Source organism: Neovison vison, chromosome 13 (genome assembly GCF_020171115.1).
Source record: "Neovison vison isolate M4711 chromosome 13, ASM_NN_V1, whole genome shotgun sequence".
Classification (NCBI taxonomy): Eukaryota; Metazoa; Chordata; class Mammalia; order Carnivora; family Mustelidae; genus Neogale; species Neogale vison.
Window position 1 is genome coordinate 149212806 of NC_058103.1, and position 23805 is coordinate 149236610.

Sequence of the window (23805 nt, forward strand, 5' to 3'; positions counted from 1 at the left end):
TTTAATCTATCATTGCTCTGTATTCAGAGGGGATGTATTGGAGTTGAATTTTTCTAGTTATCTTCACTAGAAGTAGGAGCTCAAGCATTTCTGTTTAGTTTCTAACACTTACAAGAACTAGAATCCCAGTTTCTGTAACTCCTTAATGAGGTCAGGAGCCCTTAGGGACCATGCTTGTCTTTTTCGTCTCTATCTGCATGTTCTAATTATGGTGCCTTGTACATAGGAGGTGCTCAGCCATATTCTTTGAGTGATTAAGTATCAATAGATCGTCTAAGGAGCGGATACCAAATGCGTATTTATACTGACTTTCTCAAACAGCTGAGCACCACTGGGGCACTTCAGAAAAAGCAGAAGATTGATCATGATGCTTACTTGGGACTCATGTTGAAAACCGTCCTATATTATCGTCTCTCTTCAAACACAAGAATATTAATCTCACTATTTTTTGTTCTTAAAAGCAGAACATTCCTCCTTCTATTAGACACTCTGCTTTCTGAAAATAGAACAGGTAGAACCGGAACCAGTAAAACGGATTCAGATTAAGGACATTTTGGGTCTGCCTGTCAGTGCTAAGGAGCTTTTCAAATGGGTATTTTAAAGCAGGTTAAAAAAAAAAAAATTCACTTTATTTATCCTTTAGAGTGGGCTAGAGTGGGCTTCCGCAGAGGGGTTACGGTAACCCTCTGAAATTATAGGCAACTGTATCAGTTCTTTTGCTGTGGAACAAACCACCTCAATACATAGTGACTCAAAAACAAAAATTTGTCACCATTTTGTGGGTCTGTGATTTGGGCGGGGCTCACTGGGGAGGTCTGTTGGTCTGGCTGACCTCAGCTGGGCTTGAACTGACCCCTCTGCTGGCATTCAGCTGCCCAGTCAGCTGGAGGTTTGGAGCACGAGAGGGTTCAGCTTGGAAGGCTTCTCTGTGCCCTGAGTGGCCATCGTTCTCCAACATGGTAGCTCAGGCTCATGGTTACGGTGGAGCTCGGGGCGGGGCCAGAAGTATCAACACCGCCACTTCGTAGGTATAATGAACCTATTAAGGTGTGTTACTTTCTGTTCTGTTGACATAAGCTAGTCAGTGGGGAGAGAAAGAGAGACACTTCTTAGTGGGAGGAGCTACAAGGCCCTGTGGCCACTTTGGCATCTACCATGCAGGAAAAGGAGTGTTTCTCCTGGGGTGTGGCTGTGTAACTTTCACTGGGGTCTCAGAGTGTTACCTCCAAAGTTAAGAACTAATATTTTAAATGGTCTCACTACTAGACAAAAAGGTGTTTGGGGGACCTAATTGATGGAGACTCCCACGTAAATGCCACTGAGCGTGTGGCCCTGGGATTCTGTCTTGTTTCTGTGGAAGGTTATACCTTGTATCAGGGCATTGGCAGACTCGCCTGTGACCTCCATACTGAGGCTGAGGAACAGAGCTGTTGTGTATCAGCTAGCTTTTGTTGTGTAACAAAGCGCTCCAGTGTTTCATGTCAAACAACCAGCATCTCTTCAAGTCCATTCCCAGGACTTTCTCCCATGCCTGCTGTCAGCTGCAGACCAACCAGGGGCTCTGATCCCAGGGATGGCCTGGTTGTCCTGAGGGGAGTGTTTGGGCCACTTGTCTGTCACCACCCAGCTAATTAGCCCAGGCCTGTTCACGTGGTGGCAGCGGGGTTTCAAGAGAATGACCGAGAGTATGCCAGACCTGCAAAGGCCTCCGTTTCTGTCTGTGGTTCAAAACGAGTGTCAAGTCCAGACTCGGTGGGGCAGGTAGACTCCAACTCTGACCAGGAGAAGCTGCAAAGACATAGCTACAGGGGAGATAAAAAATCATGGCCATTGTTCATTCTTCCCCTAATGACTCCGTTCAGATAATTCCTCCTCCCACCTCGAGTGTAAGTTACCTGCTGCTGTGCCTTCCTTCCTCCTATTAAAGAGTAATGCTGTATTTGCAGTCCCGGTGGGAATAGCAGCAGAAAGTCACACTGACATTAAAAAACCTGCGATCCTTTGACCATTAATTGATGGGAAACCCCTCCCCTGCTGTACTACTGATTTTTAAATTCACAGAAATATTTTAAAGGTATAAGCAGATCACGTTGCTGTGCTTTTCTAAAGAAAGCGATTTTCTGGCGCACCTGGGTGGCTCAGTGGGTTAAGCCTCTGCCTTCGGCTCAGGTCATGATCCCAGGGTGCTGGGATCGAGCCCCGCATCGAGCTCTCTGCTCAGCGGGGAGCCTGCTTCCTCCTCTCTCTCTGCCTGCCTCTCTGCCTTCTTGTGATCTCTGTCTGTAAAATAAATAAATAAAATCTTTAAAAAAAAAAAAAAGCGATTTACCTTATTTTCAGCCCTCTCCTTGTTCTCTAACACAGCCCACGCTGGAGCCAGACTCCCTTTGCTAAAAGGTTTCTCTGAGTACATACACGGTGTTGGACAAAGAATCTTTAGGGACTTCTCCGGCATACCTTTTAGCTTGGCATTTGAGAATTTGTGTGATTTGCCCTCTCTAACTTGCAGCATCTGTTTTCTTCCATTCTCTCTTGAACACTAGTCATTGTAGTCAAACCAAATTTCCTGCTGTTTCTCGAACACATTTGCCCTCTACCAGTGAGAGAGTCTGAGCCATCTAGAGACGTTTCTCGTTGTCCCCACGTGGGTCTGTGTGTGCTGTTGGATTGAGTGGGTGGAGGCCAGGGATGATGTTAACTAGTCTGCAATGCCCAGGACAGCCTCCCGAAACAGAATTATCTGGTCTAAATGCCGGAGGGGCATGGTGGTAAAACCGCGTCCTATACATTGCCGTCTCGGGGTGTTTTTTTGCGTTGCCTTATGCTGCGAGACTCGTTCAGTGCTGCCTGTTGAAATGTCGCTTATCCTTAAATGGGCAGCTCAAATGCCAAGCCTTGTAGGAAACAGGTCCTGGATGTCCCCCCTTCTCTCCTGCACTTTGGGCTCCCAGAATCCTGTGATCACCAAAATGCCCGTTACTTGGTATGTTTACAGTGATTCGTACCCAGCACTGTTTTGTCTGGATTTTTCCTCCCTTGTAGTTCAGTTGAGTGTGCATGTATTGTGTCTTCTGCTGAACTGTAGGTTCTTATGTAAGGATCTTCTTTATCTGTGTTTCTACTAGAGCACCTACTGTGTACTTTACATATAGTGAAGTACTTTACATACTTTACTTTTACATACATACTGTATGTAAAGTACACAGTAGGTGCTCAATTAATATCTGCTGTGTGAGTGAGAAATAGACATATTCTCATGTCCTTTGATTCGATTCCTTCTTCCAACAATTTTCTTTAGAGGACTTGGTTCAAAAAAAAGAAATGCAACAAGCTGAACATGAGCTTTTTTGTTTTTGTTTTTGTTTATAGAGATTTGAGTCAAACTATGATCACAGATTGTACAATGCAGTTAACTTCTGTTTATTTCTGCAGCTGTTTAGTGAAAAAATAAGTGGCGTCGAAGGAACGAAACTAGATGACGAATTTCTTGACATGGAGAGGGTAAGAGAGCATGCTAATGTCAGTTGTATTACAAATTTGATTTTCATCCTCATGTGAGATGTACTGATGATGTTAAGGCTGTTAGTGGGAACCTGGGATGTGAAGACCCGCTGGTGTGAGCTGGGCTGTGGCTAGTTGGTTCCCTCTAGTGGACGAAAGTCAGAATGTTCAAAACATGGTCAATCTTGGCAAACAGGTACTGCAAGAAAAAGACCCACATAATTGTGATGATGTATCTGGAAAATCAAAATGTATTTCTGGGATGAGACTCTTCAAATGCATAACGATGGACCGTGTGGAAGACTCTGGCTCTGTTCCCATGTGTTACAGAAGCTGCGTGACAGATAACGTTTATTGGGTTCTGTCGCTGGGACCAGCAGTGTGAACGTGGATAAGCGCTTTCATCTTTTCCCACCGGTGACACGAGTTTGATAACGTGCGCCCCGCCTGCCTCACACGGATACAAAAGAAATTATTATGCAAAAAAATTATGTGTATGAAAGCATTTAGGAAAATATGATCTTGTTATAGAAATGAGTATAACACCCTCCAAAGGAAGATTGTAGAATCTCTGTCCCTTCACCTGTTTGCTGGTCAGCTGTGTGGCATGGCTGAGGCGGAGGGAGAACTAGGACCACTAGCAGTTACCAGCGTCCCCAGTTGACTTCCCCTTGGTCTTGGGCCCTTTGAACATAGCCTTGTTTTAATAATGAGACTCCCCAGATGCGAGAGGGCGGACAGAAACAAAGCATCTATCCTCAGATGTAGAATCTAGAACACCGCACATAGCAGGTTGCAGAGCTGTCATCAGATGTGGGGGAGGAGGTCCAGTCCCAGGCCGTGACTTGGAGGGTTCCTGTCGTCAGGACACCCAGCCCTGGCCAGACTGTCCTTTCTGGGTGAGCACGGTTATGTTTCTAAAAATGTTAATGCTTTGAGAGGAAAAGCTCACGTTGTTTTGCTTTTGAAAAAACTTAATTTCTGATTAATTGAAAAACACAAATATTTTAACATCATTGGCATACCTGAAATTACTTTTAAAAATCCCTTGGTATATAAGGATGTCATGTGTAACTTTCTTACTAACAAAATGATCCAGTTTAAATGTCAAATTGAAAAACACATCTCTGCAATTGTAGTTTCGGATAATGGACGGAGGTCCATCTTGTTTGCTTCCTTTTCTTCCTAAAACCCCAGTGAACAACAGGAGAAATATAAAAATAAAATCCATTTTGTTTTCTTACAGCAGTGAAAAGCATGGAGATATCTAACGTGTGGCCAGAAATTTTAAGGACTTTCTAGAAGAGATTAATTAGATAGTATCCGATCCCCCTAAAACAAGGCACAGAAATGACAAAGGAATGGAGGAGATACTCCAAGACAAATCCTAACCATCTGGAAGTGGAGGACTAATAGTAAAGTCAAAGTGAAATTTGATGGAAAAAAACCCCACTAAGTGGAAAAAGTTATGAAAAGGGGGGCACCTGGGTAGCTCAGTCGGTTAAAGCAGCTGCAGCTGACTCTTGATTTTGGCTCAGGTCATGATCTCAGGCTCCTGGGATTGGGCCCCTCATCAGGCTCTGTGCTCAGTTGGGCGTCTGCTTAAGGATTCTCTCTCCCTCCTTCCCTGTCCCTCCCCCTGCTTGCTCTGTCTCTCTAAGATAAGTAAATCTTTTAAAAATTATGTAAAAAAGATGCAGTCATGCATTCTATCAGAAAATTGTGATAGTTATGAACCATTATGCACCACATAACATGGCATCTAAATACATAAGGGAAAAGTTGTCAGAAATACATGGAAAATGGACAAATCCAGAGTAGAAGAGTTCACATACCTCTCATGAATAATAGATAGAGTTGATAATAATAGATTGACTCATAGGCAGTTAGTATAAAATATACTTAGTAGTTTTGATTATATTATAAATAGATACAGAAGTCTACTTTCCTCAAATTGAGAATCTGTATTCTTTTTAAGTCCCTTTAAATAATCATATGTTAGGCTCCAGAAAAAAACTTAAAAAAAAAAAAAAAGAATTCCCAGGGTAAAATCATAGAATACAGGACTATAAGGAAGGTATACATTCCCAATTCTAGGTGTTTAGAAATTTAAAAATGTATGAAAATTGTTCTTAAAAAAGAAATGAAAAGTAAAATCAAGGATCATTTAGGCACAAGAGACAGAATTCTATATATCAGAACCTGTGGTATAACGCTACATCTTAAATACACTTAATAGAAAATAAATGAAGAAAATGAATAAATCATTTAAGTCAAGAAGCTAGGACAGTAACAGCAAATTAAATCACTTTAGGTAGAAGGAAGAAATCAATATAGATAAATGAGGGATTAATAAAATAGGAAACAATAACAACAAAATAGAAGAACCAATGAATAAAACCAAGAACCTTTTTTTTTTTTTTCCAAAAGCCTTCTCCACCAAGTGTGACTGAGAGAGAGAAGGGTAAGCACAGAGAGATTGTGTAAGGAATAAGATGATAGAGAGACAGGTATGGATTCTTTTTTTTTTTTTTTTTGGTGGATTCTTTTAAAAAATAATTTAAAAAATAGAATATCATGAACAGCCATTGAAACCAGGGCTGTTTGCAGCTGTCCAGCCCAGGCTGAGGCCTGGAAGAGTCCGTGGCGTGGGCTTCTGGACGCCGCCGGGGCACATTCCCTGCCCACATTGGAAGGAAATTCCAGATTTAATCAATGGGCAAAGGTGCCTTTGTACCAGGTAGACTTTACAAAACTGATTTTTACTTTCCCCCATTCGTCCTGATGGCTAGCCGCAGACATTGCATAGCATCTCGTAGCCTGAACATTTCCCCCTGCCCACAAGATCCCCAGTTATTCTAGGAGGGAGACTTTGCTTAATTTTTTTTGTTTGTTTGTTTTTAAACTGCATGGATTTTTTTTTTTTTTTTGGTGTTCCTCTTCATTGCCCGTATCTGCCGGTGTGGTTCATGGGCATCTCCTTCAGTTTGTAAAGGGTTAATTCCCAGTTCTGACTGCTGGCATGTTCTGGAAGCTGCTGTCTGATTCCCAGTTCCAACGTTCTGGAAGCGGCTCTGTCTGTGCACACCAGGCCTCTGACTCTGACCATTTGTTTCTTGGCTTCCCCCCTACCCCCGAAAGATAGAAGAGGATCCAAAGTAGAAAGCAGCCCTGCCCCCAGATCTCAGGGTCGCCCTTCAGAGACGAAGGCTAACTTCCTGGTGGCTTTTCATGTCTAAACAAGGTTGGATACGTGGAGAGGAACATGCTGAGCTGTGTCTTAATTAATATGAGACTTTAAAAAGTTTATAAATCTAAAACCTAGTTCTTCTTAAACTTAAGCTGAACCGATGACCCTCATTTATAAATTTAGTAATTTGGGCACAAAAACGGTGATCGTTTTCAGTTACTCTTCATTTTAGGTTCCTGGAAGTCATAGGCTTAACAGATTAAACCCTTACACGTTTCTCTTCACTGACTCAATTAAGCCGATCCCCTTGCACATTTCAGACGTCTAGAATCACAAATGCGACGCGTGGAATTTGCTCCAACGTCACGTCAAATTTAAAACAGGGTTTTCCTAAGAACTTGCATTCCTTGAAACTCTAGTAAAACGTAACCATTTAGGTGATCCTATTCTCTTAAACATTTCCTCTCAAACACTTCCTAAACAATTGGACACACTGAAGGGATCTCAAAGCTCAGAGAATGTGGTACGAGGCCCCGTGCACATAGGCACGTGTGCACAGGACGAGCCTGGTTCGTGGCCTGGTCACTTACATGCTGTCGTGTTAAACCTTCCCGCGGCTCTGAGTTGAGGCCTTCAGCGATGGGAGCAACTAGAGCTTCAAGCTGGTCGAGAGCTGGCTTGGTTGAAAGCTTCTGACCCTGGCCAAAGCGGTTTTTTGAGTTGCGAAAATGAATTTCTTGTATTACAAATCACTCTACAACTTGCTTTTTCCCCTGACGATGCGCTGTGGGCCTCTTGCTAGTACCACGGAGCTCCCTTGTACTTTCTGTCTGATGATTAAATATTCCTTTATTCGGATGTTGCACGATTGATCCAGTCAATCTCGTATCGCTTGTCATTCAAGCTGGTTTCCGTTTTCGATACGATATAAAATGGTCTAACATCCTCTTACATAATTGCACTTTGCTGGCGTGTTTCCAGATGATAAATTTCTGGAAGTCCTAGAGTGACCCTGATACGCCCATTACTACTGATGATGACGCCATCACCTTCATCTCCAGAAGCTGAATCTGTTTCACACTCTGTGCGTGAAAGGGCCCATTCCCCCACACCTGTATCATACCTGATATTGGGACAAATCAATTAAAAAAATTTTTTTTTGGCCAATCTGGTGAGAGAAAAGCATCTCCTTTTTAATTTACAATTTTTCTGACATTTTGTCAAGTGTTTGAACTTGCATTTTTCCCTGTTTGTGGATTGCTGGTTTATGTTCTTGTCTCTTCTAGTTGGGCTGGGCTTTGTTTTGTTCTTTAAATGGGAGTTCTGTGTTTTGTGGATACTAACATGTGTCCCTTGTACAGTTTTCTTTCTCTTTCATTTTGCCAGTTTTGTCGAATCTTGTGGACTGTGTCTTTTCATTGTTCAGTCTTTATAGGGTCAGAATTTTTGTCTTTACACTTAAGAGATTCGGATTTTGGGTCATGCTTACACGATTCTTTCCATCTCCCCATATTTCAGAATACACTGCTGTATAATTTATTACCTTTACACTTTGTTTTTAGGTCTGTATTTCTAATCCAGTATGTTTAGTATATTAATTTGCCAAGTTGTAACAAAAAAAATGATAATTCAGATAAGATTTGAATTCATTTTACATGTTAATTTGGGGGACGGATTTACATCTTTGTACAATTAAACGTTCCCTTTTAGAAATACGATTTTTGAAATAGATACTGTACATTTCTCATTATATTTATTCCTTACTGTTGTGTATTTCCAAGTTGCTCTTATGAATGGGATCTCCTTTTTCCTTATATTTTCTTTCAAGTTACTGAGGGTATGAAATAAAGCTATTGTAATGTGCACATTTAACCTCATTGTCTGTTCTCACATTCAGTGGCTGGCTAACCAGCAGCCGGTGTCCAGGAATTTTTTTAAAAAATATTTTATTTACTTATTTGACAGAGATCACAAGCAGGCAGAAAGGCAGGCAGAGAGAGGGGGGGAAGAGGCTCCCTGCTAAGCAGAGAGCCTGATGGGGGCTCGATCCTGGGACCCTGGGATCATGACCTGAGCCAAAGGCAGAGGCTCAACCCACTGAGCCACCCAAGTGCCCTCCAGGAATGGTTTTGTGGAAGGAAAGATTCAGTCTTAACGCAGTAGACAGAACACCTGGGTTTTTATGTTAGAGACCCGCTGGTGAGAAGGATTCTTTCACTGTTGATTCACTGTGGCATTTTCTAATATGAGTCATTATTAGGGCGTCCTTACATGAGTATGGGCATCAAGTTCACCCGGCAGATAAGGAAAGTTTGGCTCAGACATGCTTAGTGTTAGCCCGAGAGACATATATCCAGTGACCGAGTGGAGTGTAATGACTTGTCTGAGTTTTCCAGATACTATGTGAATACTCACTTGATGTTAAAAAGAAAAAGAAATGCATGCTCTCCATCATCAAGGGGAGAAAGAGCTGTCCCAGAATCAACATGAGAAAATAATTGCTTCTCCCCCAAAATGCTGAAATTCATTCAGGTTAAAATCACCATAATAACGTGTTCTTAGTATCAGGTTAATGCACATTAACTCTTCTGTCTTCTTGTGAATTCAGTGTCATTTACCAACATTTTTATGTGTTTTTCTTTTAAAGAAAATAGACATTACCAATAAAGCTGTTGCAGAAATTCTTTCGAAGGCCACAGAATATCTTCAGCCAAATCCAGGTAAAGTTAGAAAATGTCTTGAAATATTCTCTTGTTCATTTGCTGTCACGGATCAGTCACCTGTGTTTGCTTGACGTATGGCTGACATAATTTAGAAACAATGTTTTTTGCATCCAAATAATAAAATTCAGGGTTTTTTAAGTCAGGCCTCGAGACCAAAGGTATTTCAGTGAATCCCGGCAGACAATGCTGTGAATTGCAGTGACCTCATTCGGGTGGGGGCTGGGCTTAGCCGCAAGGCTCTGAGGAGCGAAGGCAGCTTTGAGGAGTTGCTTCTGAGAACCAGCAAACATTTCGTATACATTTTCTTATGGAGGCATCTCCTCTTTTAGGAAAGAAAAATCCTGTCCTCCTGCTCTGAAGGTGTATATCCCCTTGAAATTGCTTCCACAGGAGGATTTTAATTCTGAGGTCATGAACGAGTACCCCTTGATGAGTTTTTCCTGGATTTCTTGTGAAATCCAGAAACCGACAGGGGGCAGGGCCTCTAAGCCTGGAACTCTGCGCGTTGCCAAATCTGCCTTTCCCTTTTAGGAATCTAGTATTTGCACGTGGTGACTGTGATTCCCTTGGTTATGGGAATCAGCACAGACCCAACAACCCTCTGAGAATCTGAACAGTAAAAATTTTAAAACATAAATTTTATAAAAATCTTGTCTGGGGAGGTTGGTGGGTGTAGAAGTCTTCAGGACCGTATAGGTGATTAGAATTTTAAAAACTATAATAAATACATCTCTGTTCTGGCCACTTCCGGGATTGAGGTGAGCCACATAAGTTCCTTTTCCGGATAAATCAGTCAGCACATACTTAGCAAGAGCTTACTCTTGGCGAGGGGTTTTCCTGGATTGTGGGGTGGCGTGAAGTTGGACCAAGATCCCATCCTCAGAGAAGCAACGTCGGAAGGGGGCAGAGTGGGGATGGGGGGCAGCAGTGGACGCGTCGGCTTGGACAGAGGCCTCTGTGATTTCCAGCTGCACGGCGACCCGTCACATGCCTGCTGCCTCCCGATTTCTAACCTGACAGTGGGAAGGAGGAGCTGAGGAGGTGTGTGTGTGTGTGCATGTGTGCATGTGTGTCGTCTGTAGGAGAGTGAAGCCTTTGTGGGCAGGGACCTGGAGGACAACGGCTTTGAACCGAGGTGGGCATGATTCAGAAAGGCCGGACCTTGGGAGCGTCTGCAGCAGGACCGGTGTCCCCTGAGAGACTGGGGACACACAGAATCCAGGTTCCTCCCAAACCGCTGGAATCAGACTTTATGTTTTCATAGGATCCTTGTGGGATTTGTATGCACTTACAGTTTGAGAGGTGCTGGTCTAGAACACGTGAAAACAAACATGTCATTATTAAAGCCAAAGCAAATAAAAGTGGATCCCTTTACTTCCTAACGTTATCTCAGACACCACAAGCTAGTGTGTGCTTCACGCTCAGGCCTGTGGGATAAAATCCCAGGTCCTTAGCATGGGATCAGTTCATAGTCACAGTCCCCCCGTAGGTATCTCCTGATTTGTCCTGTTTCCATCCCCGTGTAGGTCGGGCCGGCCGCTCTATCCGTCGGGTGGAGACCGCAGGTGCTCCCTCTTCTACCCTTTATTAACCCGATTTCTGCCTTTTTAGGGGCATCTTTCCATGTTTATTTAGCAATATCGCTACGGTTTCCTTTTCCCGACCTCATCCCCGACTTTATCAGCAAAGTACATCTTGTCTATTCTGCCTCCCAGTAACCAGAGCGAGCTGCGTCAGGGCCGGCGCTGGCATGGGCCGTCCCACAGAGCCGGGGTCAGAAAGCGCTCCCCGCCTGAGTCACAGAGAAGTCCAGGAGCGTGGCCGCCTGTCATTTCCCTAGGGGCCTGGGGACCTGACCGCACCCGGGGGACCATCCACACACAGACTCCTGCTCCCTGGGGGGGTCTGTTTCCTCCTCCTGGCTCTGTCCTGAGCCGGAACGAGCAGCAGCCCTTCATAATGATACTGGATACAATCAGACAAGCACATTCTGGGGGCACAGGGAGGGTGTTCGCGGCCCGCTGGTGGTCAGAAACATTGGCACCTCGGGAGTTCTGGTCTCCGTGATCCGTTGGGCCCCAGGAAGGACTGGCCGTCCCGGTGTCTGCACCCAACTTGGTGTGGGCCACGGCAGGCCTTTCGGTGTCCCACCCTGCCCACGGGCCGGGGTAGCCCGGGTCCCCTGTGCTCCATCCTGGCCACGCAGCTGGCCGCTCAGCACCACCCCCCTTGGTGAAAGAGTCTGGGAAATCCCGTGAGAGACGGACTCAGTGACACCGGCCCTGTCCCTCGCTGCAGGCCTCCTGCCAGTTGCCCACCAGGTGGCCTCTGTTTTGTCCTCCCCGGTTCAATGCAACAGACCTGTGGCTTTGCCTTGTCCTTTTAAGGAATTACAAATGACAATGTTTTTAAGCATACAGAGCTAAGCTAGGAATGCTGAACACTGTGTCGAAGATTCGAGGGCAGGTGAAGACCACCGGCTACCCACAGACAGAAGGCTTGCTGGGCGACTGTATGCTGAAGTACGGGAAGGAGCTGGGCGAAGGCTCCACATTTGGTGAGTGCGCATCGCCTGGGCTGAGGGTCTCCCGCGCCGAGTGTAGGTGATGCATGATGCCCCCCCCTTTTTTTTTTTAAGATTCATTTATTTACATAGAGAGTGGGAGAGGTTGGTGCCCAGGGAGAGGGAATCCTCAAGCAGGCTCCCCGCTGAGCCCAGAGCCTGACACAGGGCTCGATCCCACAACCCTGAGATCACAACCTGAGCTGAAACCAAGAGTCGGACATTCAGCCCATGGAGCCACCCAGCAGCCCCCTCAGTGCCTTTGTTTTAACAAACTTATTTTTTTTTTATATCACCCAAGTCCTCCATGTTCATTGCAGGAAGTTTGGAAAATCTAAGAGAGTAAAATACAGGAAAATAAATGCCAGCGTCACCCACTCTCACACATCCAGGGATAGAGTCTTGGTTCTCATCGGTGTTCACAAGCACCCTACAGAACCCAAGTGGGGTTGTGGTATAGACACCCTTAGACCGTTTTGCAACCTGTTTATTCCCATTGACTCCATCCTGATCCATGTCATAAAATAATCCCTCTTCTATGATACTGTTTCTAAACGCTGCATAATAATCCACGTGTGATGTCCTAGCTCATTCCGTCAATCCCAATTAGACACTTAAAGAGTTTTTCTCTTTATGCAAAAAGACTTTACACAGCATTTTTAACAACCGTTTTCATAGGTAAATCTGTGGGGATGGCCAAGATTATGTTCTTAGATGAAATCCCGAGTCGTGAAATTGCGGGGTTGAGAGCATGCCTGTTTTTGCAGACTTCTGCAGCTTACTCCCCAAGAACTCTCCAGAGGGAGGAAGCCTGCTGCACACTCTTGCCAGGAGTGAGCGAGACTGTGTTTGTTTCCCAGCACAACTGATCACTGCGGGGATTATTTTTTTAGTTTACTTTTAAATAACTGGTAATTGGATGCGTAGCATATTGAAATTGATCTCTTAGTACCGCTTTAGCTGTACCTTTTAGATGATGCGTAAGGTAGAGTTCCTTCCTCTTTGTTGTCATTTTTGTCAGTTGGGTATGTGTATCCTTTGCCTCTTTTTTCATGAAGGTGTTTGTTTTTCCCCTTCCCGGTTCATGAGCTCTTCCCATGGTCAGGATATTTGCTCCTTGCCTGGCTTGTATGTGAATGAAGTCAGACTCCGACAGGGATTTAGTTCCTGATCTCCTAAACGGAGAGAGATTTTTACTGTTTACATGGTGGGACTCATGTCTTCCTTTGTGACTTTCGGCTTCATTATTGTGTTCAGAAAAACTTCCACCCCCCGCCCCCATATTGTATAAATGTTCATTTATACTTTTATTTTGAAACATGTTTCTTTTCTTACCTTTAAATTTATGACCTTCTGGGTTTAACAGGAAGATACTGTGCAATAATTGGGTTCTAATTTTGCTTTCTCACAAATAGCTAATTGTTTTAATACTTTATTGAAAAGTTCAGTGTTTCCCCTCCAATGAAGATAAATTTTGTTACAACTAAATTTTTGTATTCTAAGTTTGTTTCTAGCCTTCCTTGTTTGTTTTCTAGATCTGTGCCCTATTTTGATCCAGTGTTGTATTTTAAGTATTATAACTTTAAAGTACATTTTAATATACTTAGCTAAAATTTCCCTTTGCTGTCTTGTTGTACACATTTCATGGATATACTCACCCTTTTATTTTTTCAGATGAAACCTAGAGTCATTTTAAGTTTCCTTTGCTAAAAACAAAAAACATTTTAATTGAGATTTTTTTAAAATGAATACATTGGAGGTGAGTTGAATGTTCAAATGATTTATTCTTCTAGGAAATTTTGTCACTTTTGCTATTCAGCAAGGCAGGCAACGGAAATTGAGAATTCAGATACTTGGTTGTAGTAACTGATCTAAGAAATTTGGGGAAAAATCACCTGAAAACATTAAAAAAAAAAATCCCAGGGGCAACTGGGTGGCTCAGTTGGTTAAGCATCTGACTTCAGCTCAGGTCATGATCTCAAGGTCCTGGGATCGAGCCCCGCGTCAAGTGCGTCAAGCTCCCGGCTCAGCAGGGAGCCTGCTTCTCTCTCCCCCTGCTTGTGCCCTTTCTCTTGCTCTCCTTCTTTCTTTGAAATTAACAAAATCTTAAAAAAAACAAACAAACCCAAATGCTAAAACATTCATGAGTCACAGGGGGTGACAATATCCTTCAGGGCAGTAGAACGTGAATTGTATTGTATTCCGTGGGTGAATGTGGACAAGATGGCCTCTTCCTTATCCTGAAGGCAGACCCGTTGAGGGGACAGTGCGGGTGCTGGGGAGGCCCTCACAGCCAAGGCCAGTCCTGCCGTGCACCTGCCACGGCGACTGGGCAGGGGGCTGGGTGGGCCGACAAGCTGTTGGCTTCCCAGGTCCCTAGCAGTGTAGGGGAACTTGTGTTGAGGAGGAGAGCCGGTCACAGGAGGGCGTCAGGAGCAGATAGGTTGCTTACTCTTCTGGGGAGGAGACTACTGTCTGATGCTTTCCCCTCGGGGCCACGTAGTAGAACCTTCCTGATACAGAGGCCTCAGTGAGTGGAGGCTGAGCCTCACATCCTTGTGGAATCTGTCGCACTAAGCCTGAACCAGGGGAAGGAACGGCAGGTCCAAGGTGACGGCTGATATTGAGAATTAATTTTTGGAGTCTCCCGAGAAACATTTGGAAATGTTTCTGTCAAAGTCGAATTTGACATTCCGAGGCCGAGGGGCCAGAAACAGCAGCTTCTGTTTCTGATCACTTGGGCAGGAGACGGTCCCCAGGCTGGGAAGGGGTATCTCATCTTTATCTTGGAATGATTTAGACTCTGGAGACTGAGCTAAGGAAATTAAGGGAGAATGAAGCTACCAGTGGGTCAGAATGGCGTCCTGGCTAGCCATAGTTTAAAATAAGAGTTTCCACTTGTATTTTGCAAGGTCCTGTACCATGTATTATCTGGTTAATTAAAAAAAAAATAGAGGCAAGTCTTCATTGCTATCACTGTTATGCAGGTGCATGAACTTCGCATGGCTGGATTAGTAGGTGCAAGAACTTGGGGTCAGAATTTCCTAGAAATGCAAATTCTTGGGCTGGCCTCTAAGATCTTTTTCTAGCCGAAGAGTTGAGAGACCCCAAGCTCTACGTGTTTCCAGGGTCAATTTGGAGAACTCTGATACAGGAAAAATAGTCCGGTCTAGTACATCTTGTCCCAGAGATGCTTTCAAGAGAAACCGCCACCCTCGTTCTGCTCAGCCACCAGGACTCCCGCTTGCAAATTCCGGTGGATTAGCTGGCCCCGGGATACCAGGGCGTAATCCAGCAAAAGCTGCCAATCACTGCCCAAGCCTGTGCGTGGCTGGCCCGGGCCCTGTTGCAAGAGCAAACCGTGCCCGTCCTGGTGAAAGGCTGTCCCATGTCACCCTGCCAGGCTTTCTTTGACATCAGAGGGGGTCAGGAGTCTTAGAACCATCTAAAGGATATGGGAGTGACCTCAAGATCTAGTAGCTAGAAGCTGACAGGAGGTTTTGTTCATTCATCCCTATTGTAGCCTTTATTGGTCGATACTTAGCCCTGATGAATGAATCCTTTTATCGTTTACAAAGAGGGATTTTGTTCTCCAACTTCTAAGGAACCCTAGGTGCCAGTTCACTAAACTCGAGATTTCCCTGCTCTCTGAAAGTAGAGCATTCCTAGGAGGCCTTTTGTAAAGCAAAGTGGTATAAAGCAAAGAGGAAATGACTATTAATTTATGTGGAAAAATTCGGGGATGTTACCCAAACCCCAGAATCACCTCTCTTAGGCTTTTCTCAGACCTCAGGCCACGTCTGGCATGTCCAGGCTAAACCAAGATAAAGCACAGACGCTCCCAGTCACAGCCCAGAGCCGTGGCGGCTGGATGCTGTGGTGCCGTGTGCTGTTCTCGTGACTTGGGGTACACGCGTCCCCTCTAATAACTTGCTGCAGAATGAAGGCTGAATGTTCTCACTTTTTGCTTTTTTTTTTTTTTTTTTTTTTTTGGTAAAGACAAAAATCCTCTATTTTTGTTTTGTTTTGTTTTTGTTTTTGTTTTTCAGTTAGCAGAAACAAGTCCTTCGTAGGTGTTTTGTAAAGGCGATGGTGTTCAGCGTGAACTTTGAAAAAGCAGGGGAAACCTGTACCAGTTTTTAAAGGGTTTTTTTTTCGCCACCTAGTGGCCAGAATGGGAAATGCTTTGGTCTCTCTGAGCCTCCTACCTTTGTTTTCTAGAGTGGAGGGAGGACAGAAGGTAGAGAGAGTACAGACCATAAGGAGACGTTCTTTCTCTTCTTCTTCTTCTCCTCCTCCTCCTCCTCTTCTTCCTCTTCCCCTTCCTTCTTCTTCTTCATCTTTTTTTTTTTTTTTCCCTGAGTCAGGATTCAACCGTCCCGGGGGAGGACCTTTTTGCACCATCATCCACAAACTTTTGGGAAGGAATCAAATAAATACCACCCTTATCCTCGAGTTCTCTGCTAAAGAACCTCTCTTGTTTGCAATTTCTGTTCAAGGCAACGCGCTGATAGAAGTTGGGGAATCCATGAAGCTCATGGCGGAGGTGAAGGACTCTCTTGATATTAACGTAAAGCAAACTTTTATTGATCCCCTTCAGTTACTGCAAGACAAAGATCTAAAAGAGATTGGGGTAAGTCTTCCAGCTGTAAATCTACCTGTTGCTCCTTAAAATGAGGTCTGTATTTAAAATCATTAGAATGCCTCTGTGGGGATTCGGCGAGAGCATCGTCTTGCCGTGGTGCTGCAAGAGTAATCCTCACTGACCTGGCTCGCTGGGTCTTAGCCCGCCCTTCTGCATCTCACTGAAGCCAGCTAGACGCCAAGGTCAAGTGCAAACCAGAATGACACCATAACTTCACAGGAGAACTTTTTTTTTTTTTTCCAATTTATTTAAGGAGAACTTTTTTGATCAAGTTCATACCATATTAGGTCCTCTCTTTTGATACTTTGCACCAGACCCGTAGTCATTATTTCTCACTGCTTCTCAAGGACATCAGTATCTGGGAATTGACGTCTTATGTTTGGAAAACTGTTAGAAATGGCTTCCCAGAGCACGCACGGGAGCTCTCAGGGACCTGTCAGTGATCGCATGCCGCTGGCTTGGCGGAGTTTTTGTATATGTGCGAAAACAGCCTTGAGACTTCTACCCTGCTGGGACTTCTGCTCTGGAGGGGTAGCTTGTGCTGACTTCTGGCACCCTTTTAGGGACGTGCCCTGAGGACCTGCCTCCAGGTGCTTCCAGAGTGATCTCAAGGCAAGCACACATCAGCTTGGAAGTTATTTGAACCTTGGGGTGTTCCCTTTCCTTGGGAGACCCCTGGACCAGCAGCCTCAGCATCACATGTGACAAAGGCAAATGCTTGAGCCCTATACCAGAAGTCCTGAATGGAGAGTCCTAGGTGCCTATATGGGCATTAGGATCTGTAAGGAAATCGGAGGGTATGGAGGAGACTTTAGGGAGGTTGAAAGAAAAACAAAAGCGGACACTCAGGGAATCCTGGAACATTCAGCAACCCTGACCCCCAGTATCCCTCTCACCCCTCACCCACCTGGTTCTCTTTCCTGTCCATATCTGGAAAACAGTGTCCCTCCTGCCCTTGAAGCCAGGGCTCCACTGGGCCCTGGAGTCCGTGGCCATGTCCTTCGTCCTCTCTCCTGAATCTCCCATTCTCCCCCTTTCTATCTGTTGGCTTCTTGCTTTAACATCTGGACACATCCGCCCAGGAGCCCTTGCCTTCTGGCTTCATGCCTCCCCCCGCCCCCAGCTCAGTCCCCATCACACCCAGGGCAGCCTTAGTCGGAGACCATCCGTAGCTGCCCAGTGTTGGTGGACGACAGACCCCCCACCTTAGCCCCAATTCTCTGGCCTCTCCCCCCTGACCCCTTCCCAGTGCTGCCACCCAGCCTCTCTGCCCGTGTTTTGCTGTGGGCAGTCCCTCTGTTCCTTATCTTTCTCTCCTTTCCCTCCCCTCCTGGCACAGGGCTCACCTCTCAGATCTGAGATGCTCTTTGTTTTGGGAAGCCTTTGTTCCCTCCTGGCTGAGCCTTCGCTCCCCTGTGCCTCGAGCCTCCCTGCTTCTCCTCTCCTGTTGCTGGGCACCAAGTGCCTCGGGGTGAGGAATCCCGCTTTGTTCACTTCTGGGACCCCAAGGCCCAGGACGGGGTTTGTGGTGGCAAATTATTGAAGAACAAATGACTCTAGAGAAGAAGGGCCATTCTGGGGATGTGGGGTCACCAAGACATCCTTCCCACACGCAGAACCTTAAGACAAGAGCCCCCCCCCCCCCGGCTGGGGCATATAATACACTATTTCTTCTTGTGCTCTTGTCTTTGGGGAGAGCCAAAAGTCCTCTGGGGATCGTCGCTCGGCCTGGACCAGCTTCAGAGCTGGCTGCGGGCGCGAGCGTGGACCGGACAGACGTGCAGAGCACACCTGCCCTTCAGCGTCGGCGTCCCCCGTGCAGCAGAACCGTATCCCGAGGGTGTCTCATTCCACAGCTGCCGTTTGATGCAGAAACACCATCCGTCTGCGCTGAAGTCACGTGATGATCCGGAATTCTGAGTCTCCCGTTCGGAAGCTGCTCACGTCTCCGCTGTGCTGTCTGTGCCTCAGATGCTGGCAGGGGCGAGCCTGTCCACGTCCGACCTGCTGATCAGACCCGGGAAGGGTTTTATGGATTCCAAACATTCCTCGGCCCATAAGCAGCCAGGCTCACCATCCCTCTTTGCTTTATGGCCGCACATGGCGCCCAGGAGGGAAAACCAGATTTGCCCCGAGTCAGAACATGCAGGAAAGAGGACGCTGGCTTTTTGCGCATGCGCTCTTTTTTGCGCATGCGCTCTTTTTGCCTGTTCGTTGCGGAAGCGGAACCGGTGCCCTTCACTCAAACGCGCGGTAACGTTTCCGGGGTCCGTCAGCAGGATCCGGTCCGGAGCAAGCACCTGTTTCCCGGGGGTTAGAGGTGTGAGCTCTTCCGGCCTCTCCCTTCCCCGTACAGCTGAGCTTTCTACGGTATTTCTGACATGGGATCCCTCTGCTTGCTCGCAGACGGAGGGGGCCAGTTCCTACCACACAAAGCAGCCCGTCCTGTGAATGGCCAGGTTGAATGTTCACAATTGTTACATTTTGTTAAAGAGATCCTATTTTTTTTTTAAAAATCTCACCCTTTAGAGGGGGTCAGTGTTTGTCCTCTGTGTGTGCGTGTTCGTTGATGGCATTCACTGAATGTGTTCTGTCATCGCTGGGAATTCTGTGGGATACCCAGAAGTACTCTAGGGGCTACTAGAAACCTCTGCCTTTATAATCTTCCTCTTAGGACTTGACAGTGCTGCCGAAGGAAATGTGCTTATTTTTGGTGTAGATAATTTAGTTGGAAATTATCTGGACATGGATAGAGCTTAAGTGGTGGGTCCTATACAGAACCCTGGGCAATGGAACCTGATGCTGATGCTGTTTCCTTACGTTGCATATAGAGGCTGATTCACTCTGCCGTCCGCCCGCCCACGCACACATCTGCCCGTCCATCCACCCATGCACCCATCTTCCAGCTGCCCACCCAGCCACCCAACCAACCCCCCATCCGCCCATCCACCCATGTACCCACCTACCCAACGGCACACCCAACCACCCATCCTCCATCGGCCCATCTGCCCATGCACCCACCTGTCCAACCGTCCCTGTGTCTGTCCACCCACACTCCATCCGTCCAACCTTCTGCCCACCACCCTTCCATCCACCCACAAATACCCCTTGAGGACCTGCATGAAGGTGGCCTCTAGTGGATGTTGGGGACACACAGACACGTAAGATGTGTCCCTGCCCCAAGAAGGTAGGCAGACGAAAAGCAGGGGCTACTTTCATGGAAACAACAAGGGTCTCTTCGCCCTGTGTTTTGCGTGTGCGGTTCTCTGAAAGACTCCTTTGTCTCGTTCAGCACCACCTGAAAAAGCTGGAAGGCCGCCGCCTGGATTATGATTATAAGAAGAAGCGAGTAGGTAAGATACCAGATGAAGAAGTCAGACAAGCGGTAGAAAAATTTGAAGAGTCAAAGGAGTTGGCTGAAAGAAGCATGTTTAATTTTTTAGAAAATGATGTAAGTATTTAAACCAAACAGGAGACTTTAATGTGATTAAAAGCCTTGACTATATGACTAGGACCAACATGTGGAGAAGAGCTGGAGCCTTAGTTTACAGAAGTTCTGGAATTTTCCATAGCCGTTATCTCCTGCTTCAGAATTTTGGCAAGTCCCGATTCAAACGCGGTGTGCTGCAGGCAGCCTCGGGGAGGGGGTGGTTTCGGGAACTAGACAGCAACTGGCCCTTGTACTTGAGGCCACGGCCTGGTGGGTTTGCCGGAGAAGGGAAGGCCCATGTCTTGGGGTGACGTGTGGTTTTGCAGAGACTGAGAGGGGCACCCTGCAGGTGGTGGTTTGCGGAGGAACTGCGCTCTGATGCCCCGTCACCGCGAATGTTCAGGATGTCAGAGTGCGGCCTCCGTTCAGCCGCACCCGAGTGCTGATGGTCGTGAGCTCGGCCAGCGTGAGGGCCTTGACGCGGGTCCCTCGTGCATGTAAACTCGTCCGTCACACTGTGATTCCCGCTGGCTTTTATTCTGTGCGTCCACGGGAAGCTGGATGCGGGTACCCACGAGGCATGGTCACCCCCACGGTCACGGGCGGCATGAAGGCTGGAGGCTTCCCTCCTTTGCCTCAAGGATGAGGCTTTCCCCATTTGTTGCTGTCTCACGGAAAGAGTCTTCTGCCACCTGCTTGTCCCTGCCCGAAACTTGGCCTTGGCAATGCCCGGTGCCTTTTTGGCCCAGCCTTAGCTTTGGACCCTGTTTGTTGACCTTTCAAACCTGTGCAGACAAGTCAGAGGATTGATTTATCTGCAAACTCATGTTCTGCTTCTGGTAGCTCACGGAGAGGGGTATCGGGGTCTCGCATTTCCGAGTCCCGTCGAACAAAATGTATGAGCAGCTTTTGTGTGCTGGGGTGGTGTGTGGGGGAGTTACGTTCCGTGTTGACAAGACGTTGATCCTGGAGAAAACAGTCTGGAAAATTCCCCACGTCCACAAAACCTGCGTGGGGAAAAGTAGTCTCTGCTGTGCTGCTCCTTTTTGTAGTTTATCATAAGGTTTTTTACATCTTGTGGGAAATGGGAAGACGTGGGGCCCTCGGCTCTGTTTTTCCTGCTGTTTCTTTCCCCTTAAAAATACCAATTTTCTCTTGAAACGGTCCCAAAGCCATTGGCAATTCTGGTTTTGTTTCGACTCAGATTGTCGTATTTGATTTTTCGAAGTGTTCGGCGCAGATTTAAACTGAGGTCGAATCTCGCGTGTCGGGCGGGCGGACGGCCCCGCCTGCTTCTTCCTCCACGGAGCGCGACGATGACAGGCTTTTGCCAAGTCCTCCATTCAGGGCCTGCTTCTGTTTCTCTGAAGTTCCCCCAAGAGACCTGTTTTCCCTTCAAGGTCAAGCAGCAGTCAGGGGTGATCCCTTCCTCAGGGAAACTCAGTCACTGGTCCCTGCGCCGACAGTGACCTCCCAGCCCGCCCCTGCAGGAGTAAGAGCTGGATCTTAACTCAAGCCCCGCAGGGGAACCGCCGTGCGTCCCCTGAGGTTCCTGGGGTGGAGGGCACCCCCGTTCACCTCTGGGGAGCCTGGGCTGCTCCCTCAGTTCCGGGCGGGGTCCACGCCTCCCCCGACAGGTGGTGCCGGCTCGTTTCGGGGATGGCCTTATTGCCTCTGCCCTGTCCTTTCACCAAAGCCCCTGGAAGCCAGCCCCGCAGGTGGGAGAGACCGGAATCCGAAGACGATGAAGGACTTTCGAGCCGCCGTGGAACTCGGCTCCTTCCCTTTCTCTGCCCTCGGCTCCGTGTGCCGCCTTTAGCTGCTGGACTCAGCCGGTCCCCTGCTTGCTGATTCTCGCAGGCGTGGCCAGAGCGGCGCTCGAGAGGTTGGCAGTGATGGCAGTGACGGTGACAGGGACGAGGGGCATCTGCTGAGTGACTCATGGTGCTGGGGGTAGCATCTGCTTTCACCGTTCCCCCTTCGCGGGCTCATAGTGGGCTCGCAAGCTGCTGTCATCCTGTTCTCGGGCAACAGCAGTCAGACCCGGACGGGCATTCTCTTGACCTTTGCCGTGTCGGCGTGTCTGGGCCATACCCAGGTGGCCTGGCAGTCCTGTGGATGAGGCGTGGTCTAGAAAATCTCCAGTCAGCCCTCGGACCTGACAGGTGGATGGGGAGGAGGTCGGTGTTTGGGGTTCAACAGCAGGGGACTCGGGGAAAGACGGAGAACCAGGGCATGGGGGAGGAGGCGTTCACGGAGCTCTCAGTCCTGCCCTCGCCCTTCTCTGCACCCAGGCCAGTCCCAGGGGCTCTGCAGCCCTCAGAGCCCTGACTTCCTGCTCTCTCTGGGTCACCAGCTCCTGCCCTGACTTTGCCACTTGGCCCCTTCCAGCCGTGCCTGCTGCCGTTCTTGGTGAGGAGGCCCTGGATGGGGAGTGAAGCTTCGGGACAGCTGGGTTTTCCTCCAGGAGCTGAGCCTGCCACTAAAGGTGGCTGGGGTCTAACTTGCCAGGTAAACACAGGAGGTCTGTCCAGGGGATTGGACGGCACTTCTGCCTGGCCTGGCACCTGCTGTGGGGACTTCCTCCAGACACAGGTGGGAGATGCTGGTACCATCGTGAGCTAGAGGTTTGGGGTCAGAGCTGGTCGCCCCTCTGAGGAATGGACACAGAAGCCAGACTGGAACCAAGGGGCAGCCCTTTTCACCGATGAGAACACGCAGGAATGAAGCCTCCAGGCCTGCTGGCAGCGGAGCTGGAGGGGATGCCAGGGGCCCACGGTGTCCAGCTAGGACTTCTGCTCCTTCTGCCCTCAGCTGACGGAAGCCGCCCTAACTCAGCCCTCCGGACGCTCTCTGAGACACGGGGCCTCCATCTGTGCAACGCTGGCTTTGGGGGCAGAATAAGCCACCCAGCGATCAAGGAATGTTCCCTCATCTCCTCCCCAGCAGGAGTGAAGATGGGCTGGAGGAGGGAGTCGAGCAGAAGGCCGCAGGTGGCGCGAGGGCAGGGGCGTGTCCGTGGCCCATGTGGCCCGGTGCCACCCGCCCATCTCTGCCGGGCACCGACGGTTCGAACCCCAGAGTGTCACTGCCCAGGGAGCGGCTGGCGTCGCGTCCTAGCCGTGGGGAAGGCTCTAGATCGGCTTCGCCAGATAACACCAGAGGTCCGCCTCTTGCCTAGGGTTTTCCGGCTAACGGGCTGTTTGTGGGGTTTCCAGGGGTGTCTGCTCATCTGTGCTCACATCTATACTCTCCCCGCGGAGAGACAAACAGGCACAGCCGAACCAGGGACACATACCGGCCCCTCGCCCAGAGGACAGAACTTTCTGGAAATCTGTGTGGGCTGCGTGGGCCTGGGCCCGTGGTGGGATTCCTGCTGCCTCCTCGTCCTGAAGTCTAGACCTTGGACCCCCCGGGGCCGTGAGGCGGGCAGAGTGGGAAGGGGATCATGGCTTGTGAGCCCACGTTCTTGAAGAACTCAGACGGCAGCAGGACCCAGTCATTGCCCGTTCGGTGCTGGGTGCAGACACCCTGCTTGTCGGGGTCCCCTGACGCCCTCGGTCCGACAGAGCACCCCTGCCCCTGTGACATAGAAGGAAGGAAGGGGTGACGTGAGGGACCCGAATCGGTCACACGATGATCCTGAGGAGACTGGCGTCTGTCTTCCTCTCTAGGTTTGGCAGAGTTGCGAGCAGGAGAAGCAAAGAGAAGTCTCCTCTGGCCCCACACTGGGGTCCTCTGTTGTCCTGCCCG

General features: G+C 47.9%; 1 protein-coding gene across 4 annotated transcripts in view; it reads left to right on the plus strand.

The window, feature by feature from the left end:
• SH3GL3 (SH3 domain containing GRB2 like 3, endophilin A3) overlaps window positions 1–23805 on the plus strand; it is a 134306-nt gene that overhangs the window by 79946 nt on the left and 30555 nt on the right. For 3 of the 4 annotated variants that reach the window (XR_006381656.1, XM_044230742.1, XM_044230744.1), the window contains exons 2-6: window positions 3433–3501; window positions 9339–9411; window positions 11828–11971; window positions 16477–16610; window positions 19915–20073. Coding sequence is in view for 3 of the 4 variants with exons in the window: in XM_044230742.1 (XP_044086677.1) it covers window positions 3433–3501; window positions 9339–9411; window positions 11828–11971; window positions 16477–16610; window positions 19915–20073 (579 nt within the window). In the remaining variant the exon portion in view is untranslated. Of the gene's footprint in view, window positions 1–3432; window positions 3502–9338; window positions 9412–11827; window positions 11972–16476; window positions 16611–19914; window positions 20074–23805 lie in introns of those variants that run through there. The other variant, XM_044230743.1, reaches the window with a different exon arrangement.